At 56.0% G+C, this 21,386-nt stretch overlaps 4 protein-coding genes across 11 annotated transcripts in view; 2 read left to right on the top strand and 2 right to left on the bottom strand.

Annotated features, from left to right (window-relative positions):
• Positions 1-1,236: 1,236 nt before the first annotated feature.
• On the top strand, positions 1,237-12,415 carry Srrt (serrate, RNA effector molecule). Of its 2 annotated transcripts, none has more exons than XM_027952844.2 (20): positions 1,237-1,496; positions 1,735-1,864; positions 5,222-5,350; positions 5,585-5,731; positions 5,935-6,123; positions 7,949-8,118; positions 8,235-8,419; positions 8,569-8,667; positions 8,751-8,868; positions 9,050-9,207; positions 9,495-9,556; positions 9,654-9,732; positions 9,988-10,176; positions 10,533-10,706; positions 10,791-10,944; positions 11,066-11,259; positions 11,448-11,604; positions 11,795-11,884; positions 11,998-12,124; positions 12,217-12,415. In XM_027952844.2, exons 2-20 carry the CDS (start codon positions 1,743-1,745, stop codon positions 12,290-12,292), a joined length of 2,619 nt encoding a protein of 872 aa, XP_027808645.1. In that variant the 5' UTR covers positions 1,237-1,496; positions 1,735-1,742; the 3' UTR covers positions 12,293-12,415. The 2 variants fall into 2 exon arrangements, with proteins under 2 accessions (XP_027808645.1, XP_027808644.1); XM_027952843.2 differs by having other exon boundaries at positions 11,783-11,884.
• Positions 12,416-12,466: 51 nt separating this feature from the next.
• On the bottom strand, positions 12,467-13,112 carry Ufsp1 (UFM1 specific peptidase 1). Its single transcript, XM_027952940.2, has one exon. The coding sequence runs from the start codon at positions 13,015-13,017 to the stop codon at positions 12,568-12,570; it is 450 nt and encodes a 149-aa protein (XP_027808741.2). The 5' UTR covers positions 13,018-13,112; the 3' UTR covers positions 12,467-12,567.
• A 470-nt stretch (positions 13,113-13,582) lies between these two features.
• Positions 13,583-19,241, bottom strand: Ache (acetylcholinesterase (Yt blood group)). Of its 7 annotated transcripts, none has more exons than XM_071605637.1 (6): positions 19,153-19,238; positions 17,889-18,072; positions 16,517-17,609; positions 15,679-15,899; positions 14,761-14,930; positions 13,583-13,922 (listed from the first exon to the last, which is right to left on the bottom strand). In XM_071605637.1, the coding sequence occupies exons 3-6, from the start codon at positions 17,582-17,584 to the stop codon at positions 13,801-13,803; spliced, it is 1,581 nt and encodes a 526-aa protein (XP_071461738.1). In that variant the 5' UTR covers positions 17,585-17,609; positions 17,889-18,072; positions 19,153-19,238; the 3' UTR covers positions 13,583-13,800. The 7 variants fall into 7 exon arrangements, with proteins under 7 accessions (XP_071461738.1, XP_071461736.1, XP_071461734.1 ...); XM_071605635.1 differs by having other exon boundaries at positions 15,679-16,163; positions 19,153-19,237; XM_071605633.1 differs by lacking the exon at positions 13,583-13,922 and adding an exon at positions 14,331-14,654 and having other exon boundaries at positions 15,679-16,163.
• Positions 18,275-21,386, top strand: part of Muc3a (mucin 3A, cell surface associated) — a 41,704-nt gene continuing 38,592 nt past the window's right edge. Inside the window, exon 1 of the mRNA XM_071605436.1 lies at positions 18,275-18,410. Coding sequence (XP_071461537.1) covers positions 18,275-18,410 — 136 coding nt within the window. The remainder of the gene's footprint in view (positions 18,411-21,386) is intronic.

Below are 21,386 nucleotides of genomic sequence, written 5' to 3'. Positions count from 1 at the left end.
AAATTAGAAGTTTATTAAAGGACAGCAGAAAAGACTTCTCCCAGAGGAAGAAGGGGACCCAAGAAGTGGAATCCATGGAAGTGCGGGTTGTCTCCCCTTTTTATAGTTTTGGTGATGGAATGGAATGTAGGCTGGAAGGCCCGAGGGGTGGGACACAGGTAATCTGGGCAGGAAGGACTTCATTAACACTTCTTTGGGATGGGCTATCTCCAAATCTGCTGGGGCTGTTCCCATTAACATTTCTTTGGGGTGGACTTTGGCCTAGGGCCTTTCCATGAGTTGTCCTGCGTTTTCCAGAATCATTATCGGCATGGCCTCCATTTTAGATTTCACTGGATATATTAGACCCGATTTACTTAACTACACTGACTGCCTAATTTTAAATCTGGCTTCACCAGTTGCAATTCTACTGTAATTTTTTTTTTTGGGGGGGTGGTGGTGCTAGGGATGGAACCCAGAGCCTCAAGCATGCTAGGCTGCACCTCCAGTCCCGTACTACATTTTTAAAATTTGTATTTAAAAAATTCTGTGTTTTGTTGTGAAGACACCTCTTCTCAGTACGGGAGAGAGGCTGCTTCAGGGAGGCAGCATTTGCCACACTTGAGCCTCACGGTCCATTCTTTGTGAGGGGACTTGGGTTTTTCCCTGGGGGTGCTGGTGCATTTTATTTCCGGACAGGCCAGATCCTGCCTGTTGCTCAGGGGTGTGACCTCCAGCTTATGTAGTCAAAGTATATTTAGATTTGTCCATTTTGCGGGCGTCTTTGTATAAGGAGAGGAGGAACAACGGGGTTTTGCAGGTGGCGCTTTCTGCAGCACCAATAAAGGCTGGTTCTCTGGTGGGTGCAGAAAATGGTGGGAAGAGATGCTTTAAAATGGTTGCTTCTATCCTCTAGTCCCTAAACGCTTAGGCTCCCCAAGCCCGTGCCCTGCGCGACGAGGGGGTGAAACCACCCCGCCGGGGAGGTCAGGAGGCGCCGGGTGCACAGTGTGCACAGAGGGAACCGGCGGGATGCGAACTGACTCTGAGTGCCGTAGGGAAACACCACCCTCCTCCTGCGCCCAAGGACGCGCTACCTTCAGGCTCTGAAGGCGGTACCGTTTTCGCGAGACTCACGTTGATCCAGCTCGGCTCCCGTTGTTCCTTCGCATTCGCGTTCGCGTAGTTCTCGTCGCGGAAGCGCGCGAGACTTCCATGTCTCCGCCCCTTCCCATCACTCCTTATTTTCCCCTCTTCGCGGCGCTTTGGTTCCAGTTCGGGCCGCGCGGGGCTCGTTTGTGGTCGGAGTCAGACCTCTGCCCGTGACGCAGGCGCAGCGCTAGCGGTGTGCGCGACCGCCCATTCTCTGTGGTCTCCCTCTCCTCCCCTGTTTTCGGCCCCCTGGCTGAGAGCCCCGCGCCTCGCTCTCAACCTCTGCGCCTCCCTCGTCGCGCGCCCGTGTCGCCTGGAAGACAAGCCCGCCCTCGCGCGCGACCAACGGCCGCGACCGCTCCCAGGTGGGGGAGGGGAGAGGCGAACTGGGGGTCCGGCTGGTGCGGCCTGAGGCCGGGGAGTCTGCCCGCGGGCGACCAGGAGACCCTCGGGGCGAGTGGGAGCCATCCGGGATGGCGGGCCCGGCCGCGGAAGGCTAGCTTTGGAAGGAGGGAGGCGGGCGTACTGGCCCCGGGGGACCGTCACTCTACTAGTCCTTGCTCAACTCCCTGCCCCTCCTCCCCGGGCCCTTGGCCCTCTCAGACCGCGCCATGGGTGACAGTGACGACGAATACGATCGAAGGCGCAGGGACAAGTTCAGAAGAGAGCGCAGCGACTACGACCGATCCCGAGAAAGAGACGAAAGGCGGCGAGGAGACGACTGGAATGATCGGTAATTGTGTCCCCTGCCTCCCGGGTTTCCTGCCCCGCCCCGCCCTCATTGCCTTTCCCCCTAGTTTAGCTAGGACTGACCCTAGTGAAGTTCGTCGTCGGACCGTTTTCTGTGGTTTAGCTTATTTGCTGTTCCCAAAGAACCAGCCGTGGCTTAATTTTTGAAAAATCCTCAAGATCAAAGCACTAGAACTTTGAGGATGAAAAATATTGTTTACACAGGGACCCAAAGTGAGTTTTTGTTTGTTGTTTCTATGGCGGGGAGGGTACTGGGGATTGAACTCAGGGTCACTCAACCACTGAGCGACATCCCCAGCCCTGTTTTCAATTTTATTTAGAGTCAGAGTCTTGCTGAGTTGCTAATGACCTTTGCTGAGGCTGGCTTTGAACTCATGATCCTCTGCCTCAGCCTCCCAAGCTGCTGGGATCTTGTTTGTAAATTATACCTCAAAAAGATTGGTTCAGAGAAAGGATAATATGGAATTGATTAGATTAGAGAGATTGTAGACCAGTTCTCCTGCAAACCATGCTTAAATTTCTTATAATCCTTTTGCCTAAAATCTTAGAGCTCTTTGGGCAGCGCCAATTGGATTAATTGATTAGGTTTGAATGAGCTAAGAGTGGCTCGATTTTTTTTTTTTTTTTTTAAAGATAGAGTGAGAGACAGAGGGGGGGGGGGAGAGAATTTTAATATTTATTTTTTTTTAGTTTTTGGTGAACACAACATCTTTGTATGTGGTGCTGAGGATCGAACCCAGGCCACACGCATGCCAGGCGAGCGCGCTACCGCTTGAGCCACTTCCCCAGCCCCATAGTGGCTCAATTTTGAAGAAAGTTTGAAATGACTTGTGATAGAATTTATTCATTTATTAGCGACAGAGTCTCAATGAGTTGCTAATTGCCTCACCTTTTTTGAGGCTGGTTTTGAACTCATGATCCTCTTGCCTCAGCCTCCCAAGCTGCTGGGATTATGGGCATGCACCATCTTGTCCAGGTTCAGGTGGTGGTTTCTAAGGGGAATATTAAAGATGCTATTCTGAATTGTGAAACTAGATAAGATGTAGTTACTGCTCTTAGAAGCTGTGTGGGGCTGCTTGGCATGGGGGCCAAAATGACCTTGGGTGCATGCTGCAAATGCATATATGTAAGAACATAGGGAAGATGGTAAGTGTTGAGGGAACAGATGTTCCAGGCGGGGGAGTAGTGCTGGAGGTGGGGTGTGAGAGAGAGCTGTAGGATAGTGATAATTAACTAGACTGGCAAAGGTGAGTGGGAATTCCTTAGACACTACTAACGGGAACAGGTGGGTGTTGTGGACGTGATGTTTGCAGATCAGCATGGATTCAGGTTTGGTCAGTGTTAGTGGTTCTCAAAATGCCTAAAACCCTAGTCCGTCTGTGAGGCTAAAATTTTGGGTGGGGGGTGGTGGTACTGGGGATTGAACTCAGGAGTGCTTAACCACTGAGCCACATCCACATTTTTTTTTCCTTATTTTTGGTACCAGGGATTGAATTCAGGGGCGCTTGACCATTGAGCCACATCCCCAGCTCTTTTTTGTATTTTATTTAGAGACAGGATCTCACTGAGTTGTTTAGTACCTTGCTTTTTGCTGAGGCTGGCTTTGAACTCATGATCCTCCTGCCTCAGCCTCCTGAGCTGCTGGGATTACAAGTGTGCACCACCGTGCCTGGCCCCATTTCTTTTTGTTTCAAGGCGGAGTCTTGCTAAGTTGCTTAGGACCTCACTAAAATGCCCATTCTGGCTGGGATCTTGGAATTCTCCTGCCTCAGCTTCCTCGGAATTCTCTGGGATTACAGGCATGTGTCACCACAGGAGGCTAAAAAAATTTTTTTTTTCTAAAGAGAGAGAATTTTTTAATATTTATTTTTTAGTTTTCGGTGGACACAGCATCTTTATTTTTATGTGGTGCTGAGGATCGAACCCAGTCCCCGCACATGCCAGGCGAGCGCGATACTGCTTGAGCCACATCACCAGCCTAAAATTGTTTTTATGGTCAACTGAGATAGCATTGTTTTCATTGATGGCTCTCTGGTAATGGTGGGTAAAACTGGGGGTGCAACAGCGTTTAAAAAAACAAAACCAATTTCATTTAATATTCTTAATAAAAACAATTACAGATTTTCATTTGATGACTTGAATATGTGTACATCTTTTCAGTACCTATGATGAAATGAGAAGTATTTATAAACCATTTTGAATATAGAAAGACAGTGGTTTTCTTGAGCAAGAGCAGTTGTGTGAGTTGAACTGAACTGAACTTTTTCTATTTGATGCCATTTTATTTGAATGGTTTTCAGTGTTGGTTCATATTTGGTAATTTGTCCTGACAGTTTGGGAAAGTGAATTAAGAGACCCTGTTACTTTGAAAAAAGTTGTCAGAATTTGTTGCCAATGATGACATAGATCTTTCTAGTAAAAATTAAAATTTTCGAAAACTTGTATCTGCCAATGTGAGCTTGACAGCTTCTCAGTACTTAAAGACTTTTCTGATCAGATAAGTAATATACTAAGGAGTATGATATTTTGATATTGTATTAAGAGACACGTCAAGAGCAAGGTAGAACATGGGGTGAAATGAATGTAGCAGAGAATAGAATGTTCACTGGTCTTAGGTTGAACATTGTAACTAGCCTTAAAGAAAACTGAGGCAGAGCTGGATATGATGGTGCATGCCTGTAATCCTTGCAACAATGAAAGCTAGGGCAGGAAAATCACAAGTTTAGGACCAGCCATAGCAACTTAGCAAAACCCTGTCTCAATAAATAAAAAGACTAAATAATGACCAACAAATTAAATGTAGACGCTATCTTCTCTTAAGCCATATCTTGAAGAGATTTGTAAACATGTAAAAACAATGGCACTTTTTTTTTAAATGGTAGTTTTTCATAAAAACAATAACATCAATGGTGAGGATAATGCTTGATAACTGTGTAGCTGGTATTTTTTTCTGAGATAGTAGGTGGTAGGGAGCAGGAAACAAGTTTGGGCCCGTAATGGTGGGAACCACAGGCTCAGTTCTGACAAGCTAATTTGAGGTGACCAAAAAATATATAGGATTTTTTTTCTTTGTGGTGCCAGGGCTAGAAGCCAGGGCCTGGGCACACTGGGCATGCTCTCTACCACTGAGCCGTGCCCTCACCCACCAGTGGGGAGAGTTCAGTGGGCTGGGGTAGGGGAGGCCACAGTGATGGAAGGAGGTGAGTCTTTGTGATTAGAGAGTCATCTCATGGTTTTTGGCGTTTTGTGTCAGGATAGGAAGGGTCTGCCCAGGATGGTGGCCTCGGCCTGTCCAGCTGTGTCTTTCATTGTCATTACTCCTTTTGTTTCTTCTGTCCAGGGAGTGGGACCGGGGCCGGGAACGCCGCAGTCGGGGTGAATATCGAGACTATGACCGGAATCGCCGGGAGCGCTTCTCTCCTCCGCGCCACGAGCTCAGCCCCCCACAGAAGCGCCTGAGGCGGGACTGGTGAGTTGGCTTCAGCTTCTCGTCTTCAGTGTTGGTTCGGGGCCTCGGCTCCCTTCCCTTGCCTTTGCATAAAGCTGCTTGTTTCTTTCAGACTTCATATGACCATTGTTTCTTAGTCCTTTAAACCCTTGGGTGGGAGACGTGTTCTGTGCGTGCCCTTCCCTCTGGCCCTCCTCTGTGCTCTGGAAAGATGATTCTGGTTCTTTGTCTGATTTTTGTGTCCCCTACCCTCAGGGATGAGCACAGCTCTGACCCATACCACAGTGGCTATGACATGCCCTATGCTGGGGGTGGTGGGGGCCCAACTTATGGCCCTCCTCAGCCCTGGGGCCACCCAGATGTACACATCATGCAGCACCACGTACTGCCTATCCAGGCCAGGTAAAGACGTGGGGTTCTGGGAAGAAGGCTTGGGGAACAGTTTGGGCTGCTGGAGCCGGGGAGTAAGCTAGGGCGCAGGGCTGCCTGTGGGTGGTAGCACTTGGTGCTGGGGGTGGTGGGCCAGGCAGGCGAGCAGCTGGCTACCTTGGTGCCCCTATCCCCCCACCTCTTCTCCCACAACCAAGACTTCCTGTCCATCCCAGGCTGGGCAGCATCGCTGAGATTGACCTAGGTGTGCCGCCACCGGTGATGAAGACCTTCAAAGAGTTCCTCCTTTCGCTGGATGACTCTGTGGATGAGACCGAGGCTGTCAAACGCTATAATGACTACAAACTGGATTTTCGCAGGCAGCAGATGCAGGATTTTTTCCTGGCTCATAAAGATGAGGAGTGGTAAGTGCCCCTCCTTCCCTGCCACCTTTCCCTGGCATGTTTCCCCTGGCCCTGCCAGTGGGGCTGCAGCCCTCTCCTGCTCCCATTCCCCAACCTGGAATTTCCTGGGGGTGGGGGAGGGAAGTGTAACAGCATTGGCTGATGGGGTCTCCTCCTTACTTTGACTGCCAAGGCCCCCTCCCATGCTCCCCCAATCTCCCTTCTCCACTGTCCTCACCTGGGACACCTCCAGGCAGCTGGCCAGAGCCACCTGGCTCCTGGGGGCAGCAGATTGCTTCCCACACTCTGGTATTGGGTCATTGTCATCCCTGATCACCAGGACCCAATGTGGCTGTGGCATCCTCCCAAAAGCGACGAGTGACTCCAGACAAGAAAAGCAAAGATCTCAGGGTCATTTGACAGAAAAAAAAATTTAATTTTTTTTCCTTTTGTGGATGTTTTAATTTTAATCAACCATCTTTTCCCCCCTTCCTGCTCCTCCTCCTCCTCATCCTCTTTCTGCTCCTCCTCCTTGAAAAGAGCCAGAACTGGGAACTACACCCGCTCATCGACGGAGCTCGGAGCAAACCCACCTCCACCCCCACCATACCCAGCCCATACATGAGCCCCTGGGCTGAGCCGCGCTGCCCCGGCCAGGCAGATAGGCAGGGCACTGCTGTGCACAATGCAGCATTTAGCTGAATGTGATTGCTCAGGCAGTTAGTCAGTCAGGGCCCCCACCGCGGAGTCCCGCGGGGGTGGGGCATCTGGGCCGGGCGCCCCAGCCAGGAGCCAGCCGGTGGCCCACCAGCCAGCATGGGCCCTGGGCGCCACTAGTTAAATCTTGAGCTCTGTTTGACCAAGCAGCCAAGGTAAAGATCCTGGAGATGACGCCTGCGGCTTTCCTTTCCTCTCTGCTCAACTGTGGTTCTGTTCTGTCCTCACCGTCCCTTCTTCCTGAGTACCCTGTGTGTCTTGTCTTGATCTCACACACCTCTCATTCTTTCTCTGTCCCTGTTCTTGCTTTCTGCTTAACACTTCCTTCCTCTGGTTTTTTCATTTTGTCTAATGCTTAGTTTTTTCTTTGGTTTTCAATTTCTGGGCCTTTCTCACTCTTCCTCCTTCCTTTCTCCTTTTTCTCATATTCCTAATTTCTTCTGTTTTTTCCTCCCCAAGGTCCTATTGAAATGTTTTATTTTCATGCCCCACCCTAACCCTCCAGCACTCCTTTTTCTATCCCGGGGGCAGTTCCTGAGGCTGTGTGGGCACTTGGTTCTCCCTTTGGTCTTTTCCTGTCCCTTCACCATCTTGCTTATCTTCCCAAGGGGGGAGAAAATGGCCTGCCTTTTGGCTTTTGCTATCCAGTGCACTTCAGGTTTCCTTCTGTCTTCCACCGAGGGGTGGAGGGAGTTGGTGGGCACCTTTCTCATAATGACTGTAGTCTGGGGTCAGCAACAAGAGGGAGGTTCTTTGGGGCCTGCAGTTACTGTAGCCCTCCTCTCTGGAGATTTGGGAAACTACTCCTGTTTAAGTTAGTGTTTCCCAAAGACTTGAAGCTATAAATCTGCCTCTCCAACCCTGGCCTCCCCCTGTAGTTGTTGGTCTTTGCAAATCCAGAGCTCTTAGTTCCTGGTTGTTCCCCAGGTGTTTGCAGAGCACAACCTCTGGTTCCTTTTGGGGTGTTGGGTGGTTCTAGTGCACCTCTCTCCCATAATCTCTCTGTTTTTATGACCTTTTATGGGTGTGAGGATGGGGGCTATGCCCTGACTTTCCTGGGCCCCGCCCCACAGACTGGCCCTGGCTTCTGGTGACTATTTTGTCTTTTCCCTCCCCGCTTTCTTCTTAGGTTTCGGTCTAAGTACCACCCAGATGAGGTGGGGAAGCGTAGGCAGGAGGCCCGGGGGGCCCTGCAAAACCGACTGAGGGTATTCCTGTCGCTTATGGAGAGTGGCTGGTTTGATAATCTCCTCCTGGACATAGACCGAGCTGACGCCATTGTCAAGATGTTGGATGCTGGTGTGTGGGCTTGGCTCATAGGGTGGAGGCTGTTTGGTTGGGATCTGGGTTAGGAAACAGAAGGAGATTGATAGCAGCCAGGGCCCTTGGATTGTGACTTCTGCCTTTGTTGGTAGCTGTGATTAAGATGGAAGGGGGCACAGAGAACGATCTACGCATCCTGGAGCAGGAGGAGGAGGAGGAGCAGGCAGGAAAGCCTGGGGAGCCCAACAAGAAAGAGGAAGGCCGGGCTGGACCAGGCCTGGGGGATGGAGAGCGCAAGGCCAGCGATAAGGATGACAAGAAAGAAGAGGGCAAACAGGTTAGTGTGTGGCGTCCAGAGGAGCTGGTAGTAGGGCTGTGCATTGGCTGCGGTGGAAGGGGGGACCTCTGGGCTTGGCTGTGGAGGGTGAGAAGGGCTCTGAAGCAGGTGAAGGGGAGATAGGACTCTCCAGGAATCTCTACCTGTAGGCTGAAAACGATAGTTCCAATGACGATAAAACTAAGAAGTCCGAGGGTGATGGGGACAAGGAAGAGAAGAAAGAAGACTCGGAGAAGGAAGCCAAAAAGGTGGGGTGTCTTTCATGGGGGCAGCTGGTGAGGGCAGTAGTCAAGGCTGTCTTGACTTGACCCTGTTGCCGTGGCTCCCACAGAGTAGTAAGAAACGGAACAGGAAACACAGCGGTGATGACAGCTTTGACGAAGGCAGTGTGTCGGAGTCGGAGTCGGAGTCTGAGAGTGGCCATGCTGAGGAGGAGAAGGAAGAGGCTGGTAGGTCTTACTTTCTGCGTCTAGTCCTCCTCCTGCATGGGCCTCTGTGGGGCAGGGGGCTGATGAAATTGAGGGGAGGTGTTAGGTGGGGGCAGTGACTGTGGTTGGGGGTGGTAAAAGCTCTTCTATCTGCTGCACCCAAAATAACAAAATCGACCATTTCCCACCCCCTCGCGTGTAGAAGAAGCACTTAAGGAAAAGGAGAAGCCCAAAGAGGAGGACAGGGAGAAGCCCAAGGATGCTGCGGGGCTGGAGTGCAAGCCCCGGCCCCTTCATAAGACCTGCTCCCTCTTCATGCGCAACATCGCGCCCAACATCTCCCGGGCCGAGATCATCTCTGTGAGTGGGGAAGCTGGTATTAGCGCAGGGCTGGCCCCAGGCTCAGGTCCTGGGGTAGCGGTGGAGAGAGGCGGTCTGGTGCTGCTGCGGTTGCCTTTGATAAGGGAGTCCCCTGCCTCTTGCGCTGTGGCACTCAGGTGGTGGTGTTCTTGAACTCTTGGCTGGTTTTTCCTTGCCTGAGGATGGGAGGGATTAAAAGGCACTTCCCCAGGGTTCTGAGTGGGGATTGGAGGAAGAGGTGAGTTCTGAATCATTAAATGGGGTTTCTGTTACTTTGCTTCCTGCAGCTTTGTAAAAGATACCCAGGCTTTATGCGTGTAGCACTGTCGGAGCCTCAGCCTGAGAGGAGGTGAGGAACTGGACCCCTTGGAGAGAAGATGCAGGGGCGAGGTTAATGGCTAGCACCTCTCCATTCCATGACCGTGCTGACATTTGTTCTTGTGTAGGTTTTTCCGTCGTGGCTGGGTGACCTTTGACCGCAGCGTTAATATTAAAGAGATCTGTTGGAACCTGCAGAATATCCGGGTGAGTTCTATGAGTGGGGCTTGTTGGAGGATGGGTCTGTGGCTGTCTATGTCCACGTGACCTGACTCCCTTGTGTGTTCAGTCTGCTTGTTTTACTTCTGTTCCTGGATGAGCTCTGAGGACAAGACAGACACTTTTTGGTCCCTGTCCTCAGGGAGCTCACAGTCTAATCACTGATATTCGCAATGGGGGTCAGTCTCTGAGTTGCTGCTTCTGGGACAGTAGGCCAGCTTTCTGATTTTGTGTTCTTTCTAGCTCCGGGAATGTGAACTGAGCCCCGGTGTGAACAGAGACCTGACTCGTCGTGTCCGCAACATCAACGGCATTACACAGCACAAACAGATAGTGCGCAATGACATCAAGCTGGCAGCCAAGCTGATCCATACGCTGGATGACAGGACTCAGCTCTGGGCCTCTGAGCCTGGGACACCTCCTCTGCCAACAGTCAGTGACTCCCCAAGAAGCTGTTTCCAAAGCAGCTGATACCACCTCATTCTCCTGATACTTGATCTCCTCTAATCTGTAGCAGTGACCCCTTGGGCCCATCCACATCCTCACTTAATTGCCCCTTTCTGCCCCTGGGAAACATGTCCAACTTCCAGCAGGACAGACTGATGGCGTTGTTTGTGGGCTAGGGCAGGACAAGTATAAAAATAAGAAAAGTGGTAGGAGGTGGAGGTCAGAATTTATCCAGGGAGCCCTGAACTCCTTTCCGTTCCACGGTGCCTTCCATTGCTGGCAGTCCCTGGGCTCCCTGCACTAAGGTTTGCTCTTTACTTCTCCGGCTCCCTCCCGACCAGAGTCTGCCTTCGCAAAACCCAATATTGAAGAATATCACTGACTACCTGATTGAGGAAGTGAGTGCTGAGGAAGAGGAGCTGCTGGGGAGCAGTGGAGGGGCCCCCCCAGAGGAGCCGCCTAAGGAAGGGAACCCAGCAGAGATCAACGTGGAACGGGACGAGAAATTGATCAAGGTGCCAGCTATAACTGTGGGGTATGCAGGGTGGCTCAGCAGTGAAGGGGTGGAAGTGGTGACCAGTGGCTTCCTTTGCCCATAGGTGTTGGATAAGCTCCTTCTCTATTTGCGCATCGTACATTCCTTGGATTATTACAACACCTGCGAGTACCCCAACGAGGACGAGATGCCCAATCGTTGTGGCATCATCCACGTTCGGGGGCCCATGCCTCCCAATCGAATCAGTCATGGAGAAGGTACGCTCCAGCGCCCCATTCCGTTTCCCATTTTCTCCCCAGTGGCCTCTGGTCCCCTCCTTTCCTGTCCCTTGCTTCCAGCTCCTGTCTCCAGAATAACTATCTCTGGTCCCAACCACAGTGTTGGAGTGGCAGAAAACCTTTGAGGAGAAGCTGACTCCACTGCTCAGTGTGCGGGAATCCCTCTCAGAGGAAGAGGCTCAGAAGATGGGTCGCAAAGACCCTGAGCAAGAAGTGGAAAAGTTTGTCACCTCGAACACCCAGGAACTGGGCAAGGATAAGTGGCTGTGTCCTCTCAGTGGCAAGAAGTTTAAGGTCTGGGATGTTAGAGAATTAGTGGGGTAGAATGTTGGGAGGAGAGGGTCACAGGAAGACCCCCAAAGGCCCTGGAAGGAAATAGTCATTGGCCCAGCAGGATGAAGGCTGTTGGCCTTCCAGGTTGGGTCTGGGAATGAGGGAACCCACATCACTTGCTCTGTCCTGACCCTCTCCTCTCCACCCAGGGCCCTGAATTTGTTCGCAAACATATCTTTAACAAGCATGCAGAGAAGATTGAGGAAGTAAAGAAAGAGGTGGCATTTTTTAACAACTTTCTCACGGATGCTAAGCGCCCGGCTCTGCCTGAAATTAAGCCAGCTCAGCCACCTGGCCCTGCCCAGAGTAAGATACGATCCATGGGGGGTCTTGCATCTCCCCTTTTCCCCTCCATGGATTCCTGTTTGTTTAACCTGTCACCCCGCTCCCCAGAAGTGTCTACCCCACCCTCAAGCCTATTTCTAGAAGTCATTTGTTCTGCGTTCCCCTCTCCCCGCAGTAATTCATGTCCCTGTCCGTGTTGTACTCCCCCCAGGCTTGACCCCGGGACTCCCCTACCCACACCAGACTCCCCAGGGCCTGATGCCCTATGGTCAGCCCCGGCCGCCCATCTTGGGCTATGGAGGTGAGTATGGGAGGGAGCTGAAGGGGTGTAGTGGTTGCACGTAGCTGGGAGGAAGAAAATTGAGGCCCTGGCTGAGGTCAGGGTTTTCAATTCAACACTGATCTTTCTCACAGCGGGTGCTGTCCGCCCTGCAGTCCCCACAGGAGGGCCTCCATACCCACATGCCCCATATGGTGCCGGCCGAGGGAACTATGATGCCTTTCGAGGCCAGGGTGGTTATCCTGGGAAACCTCGCAACAGGTGAGACTGAGCTCAGATGTCCCAAGTTTTCTTGCCCCCTTCAAAACTTGGGGACCTTCAATTCTCATCCTGCTTCCCCTCTTATCATATAGGATGGTTCGTGGAGACCCAAGGGCCATTGTGGAATATCGTGATCTGGATGCCCCCGATGATGTTGATTTCTTTTGAGCCGTGTCCCCTGTCCCCCATTCCTATCATCTGTAATTGTGATTGCCTTGTCCCATCAGCTGAGAATTTTTTTTGTACGTTCAGACATACTGCCAATAAAAGCACTTCAGTAGTGACTTGTAACTCAGCGTATGTTATACAACTTCCCAAATCATCCCAGACACTAGCAGGGGCTGAGGTTAGCTGGGCCTTGCCACTTTATTTTTGATGCTGACAGTCCCACTTTGCTGGGACACCTCTGGGAAGTAAATAAGAGCACACGTGTGCAGTCAGTCTCAGTCCAGGGTGTGCTGATTCTTGTCAGAGTTAGGTCTGGTCAGGCACAGGTTGTAGAAGGAGTTGGGGTCAAAGGCTGTGCTTACCTCTTGCCAGCCAACCCGCCTGGCAGCCTGTAGTTCACTAGGGTGTTTTGGAGTGCCCCAGTAGTGAGGGTCCAGTATCAGGACATAAGCTTCGGTGCCTGGGCCCAGGCAGACTCCCAGCAGAGCCTTGGACTGGGCATCCGCATCCCCTCCCACCATCACTGGGCCACCGCCTGAAGTGAAGTGTGAGTAAAGCCTCTCCAGCTCCCCTTGAAGCCCTGCTCCACGGGGCACATGGCACAGGCGCCCCTGGGGCCCTCCGAAGTGTGCGAGGCAGAGGCTGGCTTCTACGCAGCCGATCCAGCTCTGGGAGCCCCGGAACCCTGGGGGCTTGTCGCCCATGTCCTCCAGGGCCGCCTGCATGGTGACCAATCCAGGTACGCCTGTAGACTGGCCCTCTGGCCACGAGCACAGCGTTTGCAGAGTACGGTAGCCACAGCCCCAGCCCCGGTCGTCCAGCCCGTCGCAACCATAGTGATAGTAGAGGTAGTGGCCCGAAAGGAGGGCCAGGCGAGCGGCGCCTCGACTCGGCGGGGCTAGGCCCAGGTGGACGTCCTTCAGCGGCGCCAGGGCGGCCAGATGCCTCTTTTCAGCGGCGCAGGGAGAACTCCGGTTCCAATGCTTTCTCAGCCTCAGATGCTGGGCTAGCTGCAGGCAGGACGAGCCCCAGAGATGTGCGCGGGGACGGAACCGAAGCCACCAGGCGACCCCAACCCACAGACTCCCACCATGCACTGGTGCTCCGATCCGCCAGTCTCACTGCGCAGGCGCGAGATTCGGCGGGACGGGGGCGGGGCCCTAAGCGCAGGCGCCGTGGGCAGCGTTACGGAGATCGCGAGTTAGGTGTCTTCCAGCCCCCACTCCTCTACCAAGTCGGCCCCGGTGATCCCGGCGTTCTGCCCCGACCCCGGCTCCCCAATCTCGCAAATTCCGGTGGCTGTAACAGTTTATTGGCAGCCCAGAGGGGCGAAGGCACCGCGGGGGAGGGAGCTCGGCCCGAGACATGCAGAGGAGGGGGAACCCCGGGGGGATTCGGGGTCGGGTGGGCAGGGTCTGGGGCTGGTCTGTTATATCCCAGCCATTTAATAAATAATATATACAGCGAGGGGGCCGGGCGGGGCGGAGGGACGTGGGGTCTCGCCGGAGTCACAGGTCTGAGCAGCGATCCTGCTTGCTGTAATGGTCGAACTGGTTCTTCCAGTGCACCATGTAGGAGCTCCAGCGGTGGAACTCGGCCTTCCACTGGCGCTCTGCTTCGTCCAGCGTGTCTGCGGCCAGGGCACCCGGCAAGTGGTGGGAGGACGAAAACATCGAGAAGATTGGGGAAAGGACATGGAGGAGGGGCGTGAGCGCAGGGCGGGGGGGACACACGGGGAATGTAGGAGGCCACGTGGGATGGTGGAAAGAGGATCAGGAGAATCAGGAAAGACAGTAGACGAGAGGGAGGATGAAGGTGGAGGCGGGGCCAGAGGAATATGGTAGAAAGGAGAGGAGGAGGAAAAGATCAGAAGACCGGAGGGACACACAGGATCAGAGTGGGGAGGATCCACGGGTTGGTGGGGAAAAGAGGAGAGACAGAAATGGTTGACGGTTATAGCCCCGCTGGAGGGGGTGGGGGTGTTATCCAACCCCGGGTCTTCCCTCTGCCCCCAACATCAGGGTCAAGCTCCAAAGGATAATTTTATATATAATATATATATGACTTTTTCATTTCCACGTAAACAAAGGCGTGTGGGTCCCTGAGACTTTCCAGTTTGTGTCTCTCGGTTTGAGGAGGGAGGGGGCGCTGGGTCCCTGAGAAGGGCCTTTCCCCGCGGTCCGACCATGCATAAGAGGAGGGGCCCCTATGGCCGGAGGGGGAAGAGGCCGTGGTCACAGCCGCTGAAGCCGGGAGAGGTGGAGGTGGAGGAGAAGGAGGAGGGACAGGGGGAGGCCGGGCCTGGGCCTCGGGGCAGCCTCCCCATGGGCGGGGCCTGGGCAGGTGCAGGGAGCCTCCGAGGCTGGGGGGAGAAGAAAGGGGTTATACCCAGCCGGTTCCCACTCCCTTCTCTTTGCGACCCCTTTCTCTCCCCTGTTCCCAGCCCCTGCCCGCTGGCCCCCGCATACCGGTGGCGCTGAGCAATTTGGGTAGAAATCGGTTCCAGAAGGCGCAGGCCTGGGCGCGCAGCCCCCGCCGCACCTCCAGCGGCCGCAGATTGAGGCTCACGTACTGCTGCGCACCTGCAGTGTATGGTGGCCACTGTGGGCCCTTGGTGTTGCGCGGGTCATTGGGGTCCCTGCGGAAGGAAAGGGAAGGCTCAGTCCCATTCAGGCCTGTGGCTCCTAGATGAGGAATGAAGATGGGGACGCGGGTGGGGGTGGGCGGAAGCATTCCCTTACTGACCCTGGGCTCTCTTTAACCTCTTGGGGGCACCATTCCTCCCTTCCACCCCAGCTCCAACCCTTTTCCTTCTCCAGTGTCCCCCGACATTTAGGAGTCTACCCTTTCCTCCTGCATTCCTTCTCTTTTGTCCCTTTCCCTCAGTTTTTCTGCTCTTTGTCTTTTCCCATTAACAAAAAATTGCTAGGATTTATTGAGCCCTTATTGTGTAACCAGATGCTGTCCTGTCTCTACAAACATCACCTTGGCTTCGATGCCAGATTTGTTGCCCTCTTCTTCAGACAAACTGGTGTTTGTGCGTGCGCGACGTGTGTGAGTGTGTGTGTGTGAGTGTGTGTGTGTGTGAAAGAGAGGGAGAGGGAGAAAATCACTGTTGGTCCAGTTTAATCCAGCTCTACATTCCACTCCTAACTCTCGTAACTCCTTTGTCTTGGCCTTGATCATCTACCTCTTGCTTGCCTTCCTGCCTTCCTCTGAAGGAGGCCCCATCCTGCCTGCCTTCTCTAGGTCTTCTTTGTCTTCCCCACTCTCGTCCTTTGTCTCATTTCCTTTGTGAAAGTTTGCTCTCCTCTCCTGCCTTTCCTCTATGTGCTCCCTCTGTTCCCCTAACCCCCAGAGACCCTCCCTTTCCCAGCGCTGCTGACCCTGTGCGGGCAAAGTTGGTCCAGTATCTCATCAACCGCTGGGCAAAGATTCTTTCCTGGACAGTGTAGTTCAGTGAGGGGTCCAGGGGAAGCCCAAAGATGAACTCAATCTCGTAGCCATGGGGCACCCCCATCCAGAGGGGCCAGGAGAGCGTGGAGGCACGGTGTTCAAAGATGTAGGCATAGACTCGGGCCCCCTGGGCTGCCAGTCGCCCAGCTAGCTGAGCCGCAGGGCACACGACATTGTGGTCACCCACCACGGCACTCATGGCATCCCTCAGGCGCTCCGGGTCCTCAGGGTGCAGCCAGTCTGTGTAATGCAGGACCACAGCCTCGGCCGCCAGGTCACTCACCTGGGGGACCCCGACCCGCACCCCAGCCAGGAACTGGGCCCGACTGATGAGAGATTCGTTGTCTTTGCTGAAGCCTGGGGCCCCATAAACCAGAAAATAGGAGCCCTCATCCTTCACCACACCCACCAGCACCTGGGGGTGGAGGACAGGATGGAGGGGGCACAGACAGACAGGTGGAAAGAAACAGACAAACAAAGAGCCAGAGAGATGAACAGTTATAGACCCAGAACCACGGAGGAAGAGTGAGATTGGGGAAGGGACTGAGAAAAAAAGGAAATGCACCCACAGTTCCTGTCTTCTCCACCCTGCTGACCACCCTTGGATCTGAGCCCTCAGGGGGAGGGGGTGGCCACGGGCCCGGAAGCCTGGACCTCTGAGAGTCGGTCTGGAGGAGCCCACATCCCCAGCTCCCTGGGGGGGCAGGGCAGGGGCAGGGTGGGTGAGACCCAGAGGAACCCAGTCCACCCCTGACAGCCACTAGTCACCTGCAGGCCGTGGAAATCTCCAGCATTGATGAGGGCCTCAGGCGTGTCACCGAGGAAGTCTCCGTCCACCACAGGCACGAAGGAAAAGCGGAAGATACTTTCCTGAGGCAGCACGTGCCACTCGTGGTCTACCAGGTCTTGAGCTGGCCGTGTCCGCAGGCAGGCTACTAGCTCTGTGTCATTGCCACCAGAACCCCCCGGGGGACAGCCGACGAGGCGGGCCAGCAGTGTGGCCCTGCGGCGGGCCTCCCCCATGCCCACAGTGGCCCAGGGTCCATTGGGTGCACCGCTCTGCAGCACAGCCCTATGGAAGAGGCTCCTGCTGGGTGGGGACAGCAGGTGCATGCCCACTGAGGCGGCGCCTGCACTCTCCCCAAACAGAGTCACCGACGTTGGGTCACCCCCAAAGGCTGCCACATTCTCTTGCACCCACTGCAGTGCTAGCCTCTGATCCAGCAGACCCACATTGCCTGGGGCCTCTCGGCTCCCTGGCAGAGCTAAGAAGCCAAAGGCTCCCACTCGGTAGTTCATGGACACCAGCACAGTCCCCTCAACCTGTGCCAGAAAGCGGCCATCATACACGTCCAAGGAGGAAGCCCCACTGTAGAAGCCACCACCATAGATCCAGACAAGGACAGGGGTGGGGGATGCAGGCCGGGGGTATGGTGTCCACACGTTGAGGTAGAGGCAGTCCTCGCTTAGCTCACGGTTGGGGTTCCACATCTCGGAGCCCTCAAATCCAGGGTACAGGGTGTCCACATATTGGTAGCAGACACTCTGGAAGGTCGTAGCGTCCAGCACCCCTGTCCAGGGCCGCTTGGGCTCCGGTGGTAGAAAGCGGCGGGGCCCCACAGGTGGCTCGGCAAAGGGGATGCCCAGGAAAGCAGAGACGGGGCCCCCAGGGGCCTTTAGGCGGATGCCCCGCAGTCGGCCCCCACGGACAGTTACCAGCAGTTCTGGGTCCTCTCGGCCCTCAGCCCCGGCCCCTCCTCCCAGGAGAGAGAGGAGGAGGAAAAGGAGTGGGGAAGCTAGGGAGGGCGTGTGTAGGGGACACCACGGGGGCCTCATGGCTGCCAGGGCAGGCGGTCGTCTGCTGGGAGAAAGAAAGGCAAAGGGTAAAGGCTGCAGGCCGCCAGGAGGGAGGAGATTAGGTAACAATCTTGCCCAAGGATTATCTCTCCGCTGCAGAGGAGGTGGGGCAGGTTGGCAAGAGGAGGAGAAAAATAAAGGGAGTGAAGGAGACAGGCAGAGAAAGGACATAGGCAAGAGGGGACAGATCAGGCAGACACACGCACCCAGACAAATGCAGGTAACAGAGAGAAGATCTGCCAATGCATACCCTCCAGGGCCCCGTGGGGCCCACCGCCCTCACCTTCCTCTGGCTCTGTGGCTTGGGCTGGGCAGGGTGCTTGCAATGCGGGCACCAGAGGCCGCAGTCCACGCACAGGCCACAGGACAGGGGCGGGGCCCTCACTGACGGGCGGTTCCAGCTGGGGGAACTTGCGCGGCCTACAGGCACAGCCCTAGTCTCTCCTGGGTTGGCCAGTGCCTTGGCCCTAGGGGAAGTGGTTTGGACATTCAAGGTGTGGGAGCTCCAGATCCTGGAGCACCCCAAATCCTGCCTACTCCACATCCTGCCCTACCCTGCCTCGCCCCATCTGCTGTCGGGCATCGCGCGCTGGTACCCGTCGGTTCCCATCAGCAAAACCCCGCCTTGCCTACTCCCAGCGAACAGGCTCCTGGGCCCTGGACCCCAGGATGCGAGACCCTATCCGTTCGGCGTTGCAGTTCACGCTGTTGCCGGAAGGGGGCAGTAGAGACCGAGAAGAGGACTGCGCTCTCCGCCCCAAGCCCGGGAGCCGGGAACTTGGGGTGGGGGCCTGGGAGCTCGCGGGTATCACACAGGGGCCTGAAGGGCGAGCCGGGACGCCTGTGTTCCCGGAGCTCCGGAGATCCCCGGCCGCAAGGGCGGGGGCGCTATTTTGGGGTAGCAGCTGCTGCGATTCCGGCATCTCCAGCCAAGGGATCAAAATTCCCCGGGTCGGAACTCCCCCCTCTTCGGCGGTCACCCCTCATCCAGCCCTGTCTCCCTGAGCTGGGGTTGTTGGTGGTGTTGGAGATTAACTAGGAAACCCGAGTTGGGCTAATTATAACTCGGGGCTTCCGCTGAGCGTCCCCTTCCCCCAAAATAGAGACGGAGTCACCGCGGGAGGGGGTCCCAGGCCTCGGAGGGGGCCTGGGCTGGGCTCTGCGCAGGGACTCTGGGGTCGCTCCACTCTGGGTACAGGGGCATCCAGGAGGGCGCCAGGAACCTGCGCAGTTTGGGGTCCGCCCCAAACAGGGGGCATCTTCTAGTGGTCTCAGACTTGGGGCTAGCGGGGAAGGGGCGCTCGGGGGTCCCGCAGGAATTCTAACCTCTGGAGAGGCAGCGGACGGCCCAGCGGGCTTCGGTAAGTGTGCGGCGGCGAGGGAAGAGTTACCCAGGAGTGCGGGGCGGCGGGGGACGCCGCTGGGCAGGCCCGGGGGCGCGGTGGGCGCCAGGTTTGGAGGCCTAGATCGCTCCGGTGGCGCACGGTCCCCGGCACGCCGAGTGGCCGCCGGCTGGGGGAGGGTCCCGGGCGGGGCGGGAGACTCACCTGAGGCGGCCGAGCCGGGCCAGGCCGCGCCGGGAGCAGGAGGCGGCCGATGTTCCCCGGCGCAGGCTGAGCCGACTCTGGCAGCCGCCGCCTCCGGCCCCCCGCACACACCCCTCTGGGCCGCACGGCGCCCCCGCCCGCCCCCGCCCACTGTCTCCGCCCCCGCCCCTCCCCGCTGCCCTGGGCTGCCACCTCCCCTCCTTCTCCCTCCCCCTGAGCTAAGACCCGTGGACCCGGGGGGCCCAGACGCACTCCAGTGACAGTCGCCCACAGACGGACAGACACGCCGTGACAGGCGCGACCTGAAGACCCGCAGCGGCGGAGCAGACACCCACGTGACAGACGGACAGAAGCCTGCCGAGATAGACACACACGCAGGCGACAGTCCCCTGTAGTGACAGAGATAAACCGACTTTCACAGACGGACCCACACACTGACAGCCTCGGCGCAGGCTCGGAAGTTATTGCTAGGACGAGGGGTTGAATAAATGAGCTTCTCTGTCCCCGACACAGCCAGGGGTGGCATGGGAGGAGCGACACGTGAAAGTGTGACTGGGGACCCCTTCAGGGTGGCACTGGTGGAGAAAAGGTGACATGGGGCACTCCTGGGGATGAGGGGACACCTGTGGGAATGAAGACGGGAACACAGGATCTTGATGGAAATCAGGGGTTCTCCCACGGGGAAAGGAGACCCTCAGGGAAGAAAGAGGTGACACGGGGACACCCCAGAAGGAAGGCCAATGTGGTGACACGCTCAAGATTGCTGGGCGAGGCTGCACTCCGCTGCAGCAGTGGAAACTTCCGGAATCCCCGCGGGTGGGCTTGCGCTGGTCCCCAGACGGGTGACCTCGGACTTTCGTCACCAAGGTCCGGCAGAGGCATGACATCACCAGGCCAAGTTTTCATTGGTCGCCGCGGCCAGCAGGTGGGAGCGGCCTGGCCCGGGCGCCCCCAGCCTGCTCCAGCGGGCCTGAGCCGCACAGACCCCCGCGCCCCTCCCTCCATGGGGTCATCCATGAGAGAGGTGCTGTCGCGGCGGGGTCCCCGCGTCTGAAGTGTCGGTGGAAACGGGACGCGGCACTGTGCTCACGCGAGTTCGCCGAGTGCCAGGGCCTGCTTATCCGGGACCGTTGGCCGGGGAGCTCCCGGGCCGTGGCGTGGGAGACCGGCCGGCGCGGGCGAGCGTCGGGGCATGCGTGCGCGCGCGCGTGCGGCGGTGCGGGGCGCTGCGTGGTGCGGGGGACGCGCACGCACATGCTTTCTCTGGCTGCCCTGCGTCCCACAGCATCCCTGGTCTGCATCCGCCACCAGCTGGGAACGAAGGCACCGGGTCTCATGGGCTCGCGGAGAGTGGCGGGTCCGCCTGAATCCAGAGTCGAGCCTTTCCTGGGCCACGCGGAGCTGGCTCTCCAAGCTGGACCGTACCCAGCATCCTCCCCCGGGCTCGCGGGAACCCGCCCCCGCAGGCCGCGCGGGATACCTGCGCGGGGTCTGCTCTCAGCTCCGCAGCCCTGGCCGCCAGATGGCGCCAAAGGCACCCTTTCGGGTCCCGGAGTCTAGGACCGGGCAGGGGGCGGGGGACAACTTCTCACCATCTCTCTCTTGGGTCTCTGATTTCGTTCATTCATTCATTTATTAATGCAGTGTAGGTGATGGAACCCAGGGCTTCGCACCCCGGCTCTACCACTGAGCTATAGTCCTGGTCCTTTTCATTTTGATTTAGGATTTCAGTGAATTGCCCACGATGGCCTCAAACTTGAGATCCTCCTGCTTCAGCCTCCACAGCACCTGAGATTATAGGCATATGCCACCGTGCCAGCTCGGGCTCCATTCTTCAGGCACCTTAAAGCCTCTGCCAGGTTTTGCGGTGGAGACTGGGAGGGTAGGGACAATTTATCACCCAGTGTTATCACCAAATAATGATAGCTTAGGTGACTTAGCAAGTGAAGGGACTGGATAGGTTCTGGGAGAGGGCAGTGTTGAGCCTGCTGCTGCCCAGTCAAGGAAAAGGCAGCCAGTGTGGGCCGGAATCCTCGGCTGAGGCAACTGGGTTGAGACAAGTGGTTTCAGCCCAAGGGAACTGTGCCCAGGTGTGTGCGGGGCTGGAGGCAGCACCTGCTTGTCGCGGGACAGTCCCTGTGGGGAACCAGCGGGGAAGGGGTGGGTCGTGGAGCGTTCTGAAGCCAGTCAGAACTTAATTGTCTTCTCAGAAACTGAGGGAGGTCAGTGAGCAG

The sequence above is a fragment of the Marmota flaviventris genome, chromosome 19, assembly GCF_047511675.1.
Source record: "Marmota flaviventris isolate mMarFla1 chromosome 19, mMarFla1.hap1, whole genome shotgun sequence".
In the NCBI taxonomy this organism is placed as follows: domain Eukaryota; kingdom Metazoa; phylum Chordata; class Mammalia; order Rodentia; family Sciuridae; genus Marmota; species Marmota flaviventris.
The sequence above is the reverse complement of the archived record's forward strand: the minus strand, read 5'-3'. Positions and strand labels throughout refer to the sequence as shown.